The sequence below is a fragment of the Henckelia pumila genome, chromosome 1, assembly GCF_033568475.1.
Source record: "Henckelia pumila isolate YLH828 chromosome 1, ASM3356847v2, whole genome shotgun sequence".
NCBI classification, from domain to species: domain Eukaryota; kingdom Viridiplantae; phylum Streptophyta; class Magnoliopsida; order Lamiales; family Gesneriaceae; genus Henckelia; species Henckelia pumila.
Window position 1 is genome coordinate 79,755,987 of NC_133120.1, and position 12,826 is coordinate 79,768,812.

The 12,826-nt window shown below is 34.2% G+C and overlaps 2 protein-coding genes and 1 long non-coding RNA gene across 8 annotated transcripts; 2 read left to right on the forward strand and 1 right to left on the reverse strand.

Moving 5' to 3' along the window:
- Positions 1-650: 650 nt before the first annotated feature.
- On the reverse strand, positions 651-1,864 carry LOC140876473 (uncharacterized). Its single transcript, XR_012148802.1, has 4 exons — positions 1,733-1,864; positions 1,588-1,648; positions 1,317-1,398; positions 651-918 (listed from the first exon to the last, which is right to left on the reverse strand). It is a non-coding gene; the product is annotated as an uncharacterized lncRNA (long non-coding RNA).
- Positions 1,865-2,040: 176 nt separating this feature from the next.
- LOC140875001 (uncharacterized) lies at positions 2,041-5,715 on the forward strand. 6 transcript variants are annotated; one of them, XR_012148294.1, is made up of 8 exons: positions 2,041-2,400; positions 2,502-2,550; positions 2,678-2,729; positions 3,188-3,348; positions 3,732-3,842; positions 4,144-4,299; positions 4,598-4,691; positions 5,255-5,715. XR_012148294.1 is itself a non-coding variant. In XM_073278512.1 (6 exons), the coding sequence occupies exons 1-6, from the start codon at positions 2,051-2,053 to the stop codon at positions 4,294-4,296; spliced, it is 876 nt and encodes a 291-aa protein (XP_073134613.1). In that variant the 5' UTR covers positions 2,041-2,050; the 3' UTR covers positions 4,297-4,522. The 6 variants fall into 6 exon arrangements, 1 of the variants encoding a protein (XP_073134613.1); XR_012148293.1 differs by having other exon boundaries at positions 4,144-4,313; positions 5,255-5,714; XR_012148297.1 differs by having other exon boundaries at positions 5,384-5,712.
- Positions 5,716-9,928: 4,213 nt separating this feature from the next.
- Positions 9,929-11,853, forward strand: LOC140877079 (thaumatin-like protein 1b). The gene is made up of 3 exons (XM_073280591.1): positions 9,929-10,119; positions 10,241-10,934; positions 11,244-11,853. Exons 1-3 carry the CDS (start codon positions 10,062-10,064, stop codon positions 11,407-11,409), a joined length of 918 nt encoding a protein of 305 aa, XP_073136692.1. The 5' UTR covers positions 9,929-10,061; the 3' UTR covers positions 11,410-11,853.
- The last annotated feature ends 973 nt before the right edge of the window (positions 11,854-12,826 follow it).

The window sequence follows — 12,826 nt, forward strand, 5'->3', positions numbered from 1 at the left end:
TTTAGGCTATTGATGATATTATTTTATTAGGTAAATCGTTTAATATAAGCTCGAAAAAATAAAATAAAAAGCTGCATATTACTTAGATATACACATCATATTATGCAATGACAATAAAAAATTTTATTTTAAAAATTGACATAAAATTTCCATAAATTGCACTTGCCAACAAAACCTTATCATGTAGATCGAGTAGATAATCTCAAATTTGATTTTTGATCAAATTTCAAAATCAACTCCCTCATTTATCTGGTTTGTTCATGCCGCCCTCAGGGTTTTACCCTGCGGGCGACGTGTAACTCCATGATTGGTTAAAATCAGTGGGTCCCATGTACGATCCACTAATTTTAATCAATCAAAATCCGTCATGCCACCCACAAGGCACAACCCAGTGGGTGACATCGACTTAACCCATTTATCCATATATTGTGAGATCTCTCTTTATGAATTTCATATATATATATATATATATATATATATATATAAAAATAATTATAAAACAAAATCAGTTATTAACGGTAAACACACATTTCTTCTATTTTTCCATATTCATCTCAAAAAATAAGCTAAAATCAATAAAAGGAAAACAAAGATAACATAAAATTTAGTCTGATAATAATAAACAAAAGTAGAGTCTAACTAACTTAAAAAAAAAGGATCAATGTAATGTATCGTACAAATCCAAGTAACATTCGGTCTATATGACCGCATGAGTCATGACTATTGATACAACATATAATTTTTGCTCAACCTACAATGACAAAAAAAATAATAATAAATTGAAACTATAATTCTAATAATCTTTCACCATTTCATAGCAATCTTAGAAAAAATTAGAGAGTTAATAAATTATCATAAAGTTTCGTTGCATGAAAAAAAATTTGGACGCATAGCTTCACCTTGTAAAGAAAAGGAGACCTGCAACCAAATAGAGATTTTCTTATAAAGGATATAAAAGTTTGAAATCAAAAGAGTAAAAGAAAGTGAAAATCAAAGAATAAAACAAAAGGAGAAGATGAATCAAACAAAAACAAACTACTGTTTTTGATGAAAGCACATGTTTGAGGATAAGTCTTGTGTTCCTTGCAACAAAACAAAGAAATTAAATATTCAAAAAATAAAAATACATAAAAGAGAAATTCCACGAAAAGAAAATTTCGACTTTTAAATGGTATATGAGTCATTCCAAATATTCATACAATCAAATTAAGATGCACATATAAACAACAAAATTTGGTTTTTTATTCAGAAATTTTGTCAAACAGTTGGCGTATGTGGTTTACCAACAGACAAGAAAAAAAAAAAAACTATATTACCTTCATTGACAATTGCAATATTTCGACCACATGAGGAATTAAACCAGAATATTTTGTGCGCATCTGCAAATTATACATAGTTCTACATTGAGATAAAAAAAAAATTAATGAGCAATACGCCTAAGAAAATGAGTTATGTACATGTTGAAGATGAGTTTGGGGTCATCGGGTCAGGAATAAACCAAACCAAAATATTTTGTGCACATCTGCAAATCATACAAAATCCAACATTGAGATAAAAGAAATTATTGAGCATGAATTGGAAAATTACCTCAAATTTAATCTCTTCAATAGGTGTACAACATCAAAGATAAAAATATGTACCAATAACTCTGAAAATTGTAAAACCGAGAGAAACTAATTTTAAAAATCTAAAAGAGATAGTAGTGCTTTAAATTTTAAATTGATACACTCACATGAAAATGAGAACGCGAGCAATCGGCCAGGAAAATGGGGGAAATGGGGAGAAAAAAGAGGAGCAATATTATTATTTTTTAAAATAAAAAGATGAGTCAAATTTTTTAAACCAGGAAGGTAGCAGACTAAAGTTTAATAATATAGAAAGAGATAGAAAGAGATTTAATTGCAAACTGTTGTTTGAACTTTGAAATTTATAGAGCACCTGTTTGGGAAAAAGGCCCAAAAAAGTAATTGGGCCCATCAATAAAAGCCCATAATAATTACGGATTCTAGCACCCAAATTTTAAAGACCAAGTCCTAGAGATCTGCCCAGAATGGCTCGCGTATTGAGGCCGCTGATGCAATTGCCGCGGTGGCGCCACCGTCCGTCGCCATTCTATCATCTTCTCAGCCTACCTTCATCGTCAACCCACGTCTCCGGTAAACTTCCGTTATTCGCATTATTCTCCATCTCTTGCCGTGCAGTCCACTTCCGTTTCGGCGCCGTTAGATTGCGTGACGTTCCTTTGCCCTACGACGCGGAAGACAGCGACGGTGCGTCGTCTTCAGATAGTGGCGAAACATTCAAGAGCCGCAACGACAGAAAGCGCGAGGCTCGACGTGCCGTACGCTGGGGTATGGAGCTTGCTAGCTTCTCTCCACCTCAAATTAAGCGCATTATTAGGTGAAATGCTGTACAAAACTACATTTTCTTGTTTGCCAATTAGGATTAAATATTGTGACATCTGGCAGTTGATACATTCATGTGTGTATTTATTAGTGCAGGGTGGCTGCTCTGGAGCAAGAGGTGTATGATGCTCTTATTCTAGTTAAGGTGTTTGTTTTATATTTTGTTTTGTTGCCGATCAATTAGAACTTTAGAAGCATGCCCGTATTGTTTTTGTGCGTATATATTGTTCGGTGATGTAAAAGGATTTAAGGTGCTTGGTTTTTTGCCGCAGGGACTAGGCCGCGATGTTAGAGAAGGAAAGAGAAGGCAATATAATCTTATAGGTAAGAGAGGACAAAAAATCCAATAAAACACAAAAAAAAAAAAATAATAACAAGATTCAAGTGCTATTGGATACAAATTTTTTGGGGCAATTTTTTTTTTTCGAAAAGCGATTTTCTTAAAATAAAAAATGATATTTTGAAGTGTTGATGGTTAGTTGTTACCGTAGCCTTGTTCATATGGAGTATTCATTGAGGGGTTATACAGAGCAATCCATAGTTTTCTTCCGCCATTGCATAACGCAATGTATTATGTATATGCTATATAGGAGATGAAATAAAAAACTGGTTTCTGATGTCTTTAGCCGAGTATGGTTATACAGCGATCAAAAAATTGTCTGTTTTTTTTTTTAAAATCGACATAGATTTATAATATGGCTAAAAAAGATTTATAAATGTGAGATTGTGTAATGCATTTCCTCCTTGATTTCCTCTCTAAAAATATCAACAACGTTATTCAGGAAGACTGCTACGAGAAGTGGAGCCTGAATTAATGGATGGCTTAATTCAGGCCACAAAAGATGGAGACCAGAGTAGGTTTCAAGGTTTCTTAGGGACAGAAAACTTGGATATTGATGGTGAAGAAGAGGAAGATGAGGAAATTGAAGAGGGGGATGAAGAAGTAAGCAAGAATGATCCGTTTGTTTATAGTCTTGGAAAGGGTAATTAGCTCTAGTTTCAGTTTTTGGGGTGGGGGCATGTTCCTCTACAAATTTCACTTTATTTATTCTTATCCGTTGTGTATGTGTAGTAACCAAAGTATGCTTACATCTTAGTTTGATAGAAAATCTAGTATCTTTTGTGAGATAATTTTGATTGGAACATGTGTTGTTTATTGCTTTGTTCTTCATGTTCATAGATTCGGTTAGTCATGAAATTTGTTTTTGATCTGATTCAGTTATATATGATGCTACTTTGTAATTATCATGTTTACATCCGTTCCGTTCTTTGTCTGATGACGTTATGAATTAAATGTTTTATTTTTACCTCTGGGTTACTTCGCAGGATTCGATTAATATTGCTGTAGCTGACAGATGGTACGACGGTTTGATCAACAAAGACATTTGCATTACCAATGAAATTTATTCACTTCGCGAAATTGAATTTGATCGACAGGTTAGTATCTGGGATGCTCCGATTAGGATTGTTGACTAATAAGAACACATTGATGTAACTTGTTCTTCATCAATGAATTCTCTCTGATATAGAGATTATGAACGTGCTATTTAATGTTTCTGAGTTAATCATAGTTTGCAGTAAACTTCATAGCCATTAACCCCATTTGGAGCTGAAAACAAACTTTTAATTGTCATTGCTATATGTGCAAGCACATAAATTTACTTATCACATAAGATTATTTACGTTTCTTAATTATATACTGCTCATAGGCTATTTTATTCCTGTTTTATTATTATAGGAACTCCGACAGCTAGTTCGGAAAGTTCATGCCACACCAGAGCCTCGGGCCACTTCAGAGGAAAACGGAAAACCTGATGCTGCATCTGTGAAAGCTAGAAGATCACTCACTCGTTTTCTCCGAGGTCTTGTGAAGCAGCTTCCATCCAACTAATGTGTAAAGTTCCACCTGTACGATTAATGGTTATTCAGTAACTTATGTTGAAGTCGGAAATTTTAGGATTACATCTCATTTCTCCTCCATTCATCTCACATACCATGAGAAGCGACAACCTCCAAACTATGCTTTTTTTTCACATCCTTTGTTCGCTTGTGGAAGTTGAGATCTTATTATCCAAAAATTACTATAATTGGTGCTTAATAAAAATTTTGTTTTCTAATTTGAACCTGGCCTGTGTTGCTGTTCTTCTGGTTGGCTATCTGTATTTTGATTTTGTCCCAATTTGTCTTGAAAGCACCTCAAGTTACTTTCAAGTGTCAAGCACCACACCTCCAGTCGCACCGACTTTGGAGTCGCATGAGAAGATTTGATTCGACGATGGATCTGAGGTATGTATTTTAAATGATAATTAGTAATGTGTGACTTTTAAATCTATTAAAATTAATTATAAATTGATAAGAGAGAGAATTTGAAACCCTTAATCAAGTTTGTCTAAACAACTAAAATATATTTAAATAATGGATTTGATATTCATTATTCCAAATGGTCAAGTCCAAATATAATATGATAAGAGTTTAACTTCAAGAAATTGGTTTAAGTTGTGAATTTAGATAAATGGATATGTCATTGACCTCTTGGCCTAGTCGCACCCGGTGTCACCATGTATGATAAGATCTCGATTTCGAGACTCATGTAAAACCTCAGTCAAAATACGGAAAAAAGAACCAGAATCAGTCTGCCTTTCTCGGTGAATTATTGATTATCCAAATGTCATGTTTTCCTTATTTTCCGGCTATATTTAAGACAGACGAATCTCGAAATTATGCATCACTTTCAAATTATGTACACATCTGGGGGTGACTTGGTAGGCAGAAGTTCCTGTCATGTTAATACTTGATAAGGATCATTCAATAAATATTGTTCACCTAGTTGGTTGCCTGTCTCTTATCAGGAGTGAATTAGTTCATGAGTTGCTGGGAAAAAAACCTATATTGATCCAAAAAAATCTGCAAATTTTTCCCTTGAAAACCAATCATACTTACCATGTGTAAAATGGTAGTGCGGTCTATTTTCTTTGAAGTTGAAGAAAAGGAGCATTCAATTGCAACTTTCACAAGCAGGACCTTAACTTGTACTACCAATGGACACAGCCAGCCCAAGTGGACAACCATGGAATAAGGGTGGCCCATCAGACGCAGACGACGACGTTACCAAAAGTATGGGTCTGGTTAAAAAAAACTGTTTGGGTTAAGCCCATAAGCGGTATTCAACGATGAAATGGGGTAGATTTCAACCTAAATCACGAGTATTATTTTAATTGTCGATTTAATGGTTCAATGATTTATCACGTCAGCTCTCCAACATTAATTATGTTTATGTGTTAAAATATAGATAATTAGATTCATGATTTGGGCGGTACCCTAAAGGTAGGATCTCATTCATTAACCAAGAAATGGTCGATCCCGAATCTTACTAGGGGTTTAGTACATGCCACCCGCAGGGTAGTGCCCTGCGGGTGACGTGTAACCACATGATTGGTTAAAAATAATGGGTCCCATGTAGGGCCTATTGATTTTGACCAATCATGAGCCGTCACGTCACCCGCAGGGCACTACCCTGCGGATAGCGTCTACTCAACCCTTACTAGGATGCATTTGGATGAAAGCAATGAATTTGAATTTTATGGATTTTAAATTCATTTACTTGCTTGGAGCAAGTTCTATTGGGTGATTTTAAATTCCTCTCTTGCTAATTTATATAGATGCAATGATAATTATGGTGAGATTTAAATACCCGTATGATGAATAAAATCTTGTTGGTATCTATCTATATACGACCTTCATCAAGTGATCGAAACGTTGCCGGCAAATTGTTGGATTTTAACATAATGACTTGTACTGCTCGTCTTAATTCATAAGGTGACAAGTGACAAGTGCAACGAGACTATTTTTAAGGTTGAGTTTAAACCTTGTCTCTTATACAATCCCTAGTTTTCATTAATTAATAAATACAAATCTAAATCAAATGCTATTGGAATTTGGAACTATATATTTTGGAATTTAGCGTAGATAATATTTAAGCGAATACATTATTTACTATTTAGTACCAGATAAAGTAGCTCTGTGAGATTGTGACACAAAAAACATATTAAGCATGTGAATTATTAGTTAAATATTGGCAATGCTCGAAACATTATATTAAGTGGTGACTATATTCTATAATATATGGAATAACATTCTGAAACATTGTAAATATAATTTTGCAGCCTTATTTTTTTTAAAAAAAAATCACAATATCAAAATTTCAAATTTCAAACATTTCTAGATAGCCTTGAAGTTTCTATATTTAGAAGAAGAGAAAAATCGACGTGAGTTGCATTTCGTAGTGGACATGATTTTATTGCGTACACACTACATGATAAAAAAAATCGAACTCAACCAAGAAAAGTAGAAATTGAACTTAAATAAAATAAGATTGGTACATCTTATATTATTATGCATGGAGAAATATCAAACACCAACTTCGGGGGCTAAAAGGCGTGTGAGAATGCAGTCTTGGTGAAAATTCCAAAGTCAAACTTGATTGAAATCTACCAAAATGTGCTCATTCAAAGTATTATCCTAATTAATGACGCCAGCAAATTTAGAATTTTAAACAAGCATTCGATTCAATGTACTTTTATGGTAAATATAAAATCCTGAAAATAGCCAAACTAACACGCCAGGTCCATGTATATCAATGACCGAGATTACGATAGTATTTGAAAAGCTTCTAAAAAGCACTTTTCAATTTTTCGTTAACAAAAAAATAAAAATTTTTAAATTTTGTTAACGAAAAGCTGAGAAGTGCTTACTAAAATCTCTACCAAACAGTACGTACCTACATTACATATGGTGGGAGATATATTTTTCAAATATATTGCTACAAGAGTACATTTATATGTGAAATTTATTAATACATGTGTTGTTCATGTTTTTTTTAATAAAGTTTACATACGAGGATATAATAAACTCTCTCAAGTCTCATGAGAAGAAAATGAATTAGCATATACTTCATGCATAATAATAATAATAATAATAATAATAATAATAATAATAATAATAATAATAATAATAATAATAATAGCATAAAAATCATATAAATCTCATTCGAATATAACATACCTTGTCGGGATTTTTGAAATATTGAACCAAAAAACAAACATTATATTCAATAATGAACTTGAAGTATATAAAAACGTCTATTTTTGGAAGTCAAAAATTACCTGTCAACTGTAAAAGGTTTACCAAGTAGGACCTTTTCAATTGTATAGTTGGAAGTTAATACATGCATATAATTGAAGCCACCGCCAAGCTCTTCTTATCCAACCAAACCATATTCTCATGAATTATATTCATCCCCCTTCGTGTGTATTGCTTGCTTATATTATCAAAAGTCCTTCTCAAGAAAATTAAAAACACTCAGGAAAATGAATTGTATAGTAATTAGGCTGGTCTTTTCGTTCAATTAAGGGGCCACCTTGATATTAAACAAAATTATCTAGATAGGGTAAAACTTATTTTTTTAAGAAAGCTATAAATGATTTTTCCTTAATAGGGAGGGACGTCAACTAGCTCCGCCCTTGCTCGATCCACCGTCGAGGGCGATCGACGTTGCAAAACCGTAGCGTCCATGAATCTCAATACGTAGCTTGTTTGAATGACGATCTGATCCATGTTAATCAGTAAGGAACTTTATTATGATTCGATGGATATATTCCAAAAAGTTCCACACATAATTACATACATATATATATATATACACACACATATTTGTTCTTCCGCACTCTAGGATACAGCCTACATGAGAACTATGGACGTCAGCTCAACTTCCAGTCTTTTATTTTTTAAAAAAAGTGTTTTTTAGATGTTCACGTGAATATTTGCAAAACTTTTTAAAAAACATAAAAAGTTGCAAGTTAAACGACAACTCAACTGACGGCCCAACTTGTTTTGTAATTTTTTTTTAGATGTTCACATCTGGAATTTTTTTTTAAAAAAATAAGTAAAAGCCTTTAATTTGATATCAAAATTGTTTATATGTATATATACAATCATTTATTTATTGTGAGAGGACATTTATTTATTAATTGTAAAAGAAGTAATTTGTTTGACAATGGCCGATACCATATCTATCATGAATGCAAGTTGGCTGGCAGGAGTAAGCAGCTCGCAGGAGGCACCACAAATCGCGTTTTTTTTGGGCTGTAAAATATCACTTTTGATGTGTGCTTCCATCGCCAACCACACCACGTAACAGCGACACTGTATCTGCTCGCTAATATTTGATTCGATTCGATTTATTTACGTATTTTCTCTGTTCTCGATTCAAAACAAAAAAAATAAATGATTTTGTTATAACTTATATGCTAATAAACAATTACTTCATAGGCACGATTCATCGACAAGTATTTAAATTTTAAAGAAAAACATCGTGATACTTTTTGTAAAATGGAGCGCTCACGCATAATCAAAACAAAAACATTATCGTCCATATATATTAACATTGATTGAATGACATTTGGCTATTTAATTTAATTTTTATTTTATTTTTGCATCCATCGCTTCAGGCATTGCAACGTGGATGGACACTGTTGATTAGCAATTTGCTAAATTTAAATGTGCATAAACACACAGAATATCTTTGAGTAATTAATTTTCACGTGACTCATAAAAAAAGGAGAAAGAAAATCAACACTTTACCATTATGTTGCACAAATCCACTATATAGAGGTCAATACAGATCATATCTTATTTGACTTCAAAGTTTAGGCAAAGAAAAACTTTGAAATATTGGTACTACATCGTTAGTTTACCAATACACCAACTAATTGTTTAAATATTTTTATTTTTATTATGAAAAAGCACACGTACAGATTACCTCTTTTTTTTTTTTTGGGTACGTGACAATTTAGAACAATTTTTAACGCCTTTGTTCTGAAAAAAATTAACAAGAAAATAAGAAAGAGAGAAAAAAAAAATTTACAAATCGGAAGCAATCATTTTGTAGCACGTGTGGCATGACAATTATTTATTATAAATATATAAAGCAACCAAATATGACTAAAAACAACAGCGAGAGTTCAAATTAGGAGGTCAACAACTTGTAAAATATTACAATATCCATCATTACTCATCCATTAATAATTCCTTCTACGCATTAGCAGTAGATTTTAAACTATTCTTTCTGTAATCATATAAGTGATGTTAGTGATAAAAATTGTCTAAAATAAAAAATACACGTATTTTTTAAAATTTATAAATTCCAAAAGTTGATATTGTTTGAACGTCTAAAATTCCAATTTCGAACGATGCAATCAAATTTATCAATTCAAATACGATATAATATCTGTATCGTTTGGTTTGAATAATAGGATAAGTAATATGTTTCTTTGCATGAATTTGGAATTATTATTTATGGTATTATTTGTCTTTCCGATATCTCAAAAAAATAGATATATATAAATATTAATTAAAAAGTCACTGGCTTTTCAACAAAATGCCCCTAAGTGGGTCCCGCAATACATATAGCCAAGCATTAACACATTTCTCCCAGCAGCCTCCCCTCGCTGCTGCCTATAAAATCCTCTCTGCCACCAGCCTGCAAAATTCCCCCCAATCTCTCAATTCTCTCCTCATCGGAAGAAGGTTTCCTCCGCCGCCTCCGCCCTTCTTCTTCTCCTTTCATATCATCCATCAATTAAAGTGCATCCCACTTCCATGGGGAGATTCTGCTTGCATGTTCTGCTCCTAATTTTCTCAAATTCTATCGTTTCAGGTACCTCCATTGACTAATGATGAAAGTTAATTCTTGATTCTTGGTTAATCGATTTCGGAAATGGGGAATTGAATGTTTGGATTAACGCGATTAATGTTTTTTTTTTTTGTTTTGTTTACAGGAGTATATTCGGCTGGTACATTCTCATTCGTGAACAAGTGTCCGTACACGGTCTGGCCAGGCATTCTATCGAACGCTGGAATCGCACCTCTCGAGCCAACAGGGTTCGCTTTGCAAACCGGCGAGACGAAGGTCATCAGCGCGCCAGCGTCTTGGGGCGGCCGTTTCTGGGGAAGGACACAGTGTAGTTTCGACTCCACGGGGAAATTCTCTTGCGTCACGGCGGATTGCGGCTCCGGAAAGGTGGAATGCGCCGGGGCTGGAGCTTCCCCGCCTGCAACCCTGGCGGAATTCACCCTCAACGGCTACGGCGGCCAGGATTTCTACGACGTCAGCCTCGTCGACGGGTACAACATCCCGATGCTGTTGGTTCCGCAAGGCGGGTCCGGGACGAACTGTACGAACACGGGATGCATAAGGGACCTGAACAGCGCTTGCCCGCAGGCCCTTCAGGTGATGAGCTCCGGCGGGGAACGCGTGGCTTGCAAGAGCGCTTGCGAGGCCTTGGGGGAAGACCAGTACTGCTGCGTCGGCGCGTACGGCTCACCGCAATCATGCCAGCCGACTCAGTACTCCCAGCTGTTCAAAAGCGCGTGCCCACAAGCCTACAGCTACGCTTACGATGATTCCACCAGCACCTTCACGTGTACCTCTGCCGACTACATCGTCATGTTTTGCCCTTCCCCAAACACCAGGTACTTTTTACCAAATTGCCCATCCGAATTTTATTTCATGAGGGCTACTTTCGTCCAGAAATCCGTAGTTAATTTTTCTTTGGATTAATAACAAATAATTATCATTATTATAAGCCAGACAAATTTTGCTTAGAAGGAAATAACTATTAATATAAGCCGACAGAAGAAGGTTGTCCCCATTTGTATCCGTTAAAAAAAACCAACGGTCGGCTGCTTTCCTCTTACATTTTCACGACGTGGCCTTAGTATATGACATACATACATACGTACGAATTAATTATTATTAAAATTATCGAATTGTTTATGCAGTCAAAAATCCTCGTCCGGCGGCCAAAATGGATCGGAACAACCCATCGACAGCGCCATGGTGTACCAAGGCGCATTGGACGTCAGTGGCGGTGATCCACCGCCGACTTATGGCGGCGCCGTAGTCGTCGCGGCGGCATTATGGGGGCTCTTGCGTCATCTGTTGTGATTTCTCGTCCCTCGAGTGGGCCCGGCCTGAATCTTGTCGGGTTGTGGAGGATGAGGATAGATGGGCCACAGATGGGGGGGCCCGTGTGACGAGGAACTGGATCAGCCTGAGTCATCTTAAAGACAATATACCAAAAAAAAAATAGATGGATAGTTAGAGAAAATAAAAGGTAGCTTAGTTTGGAAATCGATAGATAGTGCTAGAAATAGAAAACAGGTTTAAAGTTTTAATTAATTTTGTATTTTTAGATTTAGAATCATATTTTTTTATTTAAAAAAAAAATACTATTGAGATGGGGGAATTCGAGGCATGCTTATTTGGTAGATTAGGAATTATAAAGTTAATTTCGTGAAAACTATTAATCATTGTATGTGCTCGTACTCCACCGAATTTAGGTGGAAGAATAGTGGAATTTAATAATTTGATTGAAAGAATATTATCTTTTGGTTGTGTTTTATCATTTTACACCATTAAACTACAAATTACATCACTCTTGAAGAATTAAAAATACAAAGAATTAAATAAAGAAAATGATTTTATTTAAGAAACTAAAGACGCTATAATTATCAAGAAAACTTTAAAAAAGATATTCACAGAATTATATTGTAACAATAATATATTAGATGTGAGGTATACACTAGTTCTCCATGTAGAATTAGCATTTTCTACTTTCGGATTGAACTAGTGAAATGATCACATCTCTAAGATATTGTTTGGGAGAGCTTTTAAGAAGCACTTCTGAACTTATTCTAAGTGTTAAAATAAAATCAGAATTATATAATCGGATGAGAGAATTTATTAGTATAATACTTAAATTGGTACTAGTAATGGCGTGCATGTATTTGCAGCTAGCAAACATGCCGACAATTAATCACCGATCTCAAACAATAATAAATAAATATTTATTTTGTACCATTAATTACCCTCTGCCGACCACTCTAATGTGCCAAAACGTTTTCATTTAATTATTATTACCCAAGAACATAATGTGGTTTACGCGTTTTTATCTCCTGATTATTATGTTAATTAATGATCATTAAAGAGAGTTTATGGCACAAGAAAGCGAAAGAGAGTGTACACTTGATTCCTGTATTCTTATACTCAAATAAATATACTTAAAATTTATATTTACATGTCAATTATAATATAAGCGCAAATTCGAAAGAAAAAAAATAATACCACATCTTACATGTTATACCAAACATATTTGCTCTAACAGGCTGATCAATTATATATGTAGTATATAATAGATATGTTTGTACTATTTTGTTGAATGATGAAATGATATGTAACATATATAGATAATATAATGATTCATAATTTGTAGAAATCAAACGTTAGATGATTTTTTTTGTGTGTGTACGTTTTAATTCATCAATGTTTTATTATTTTCGCCAAACAATGTCTAAAAACCATT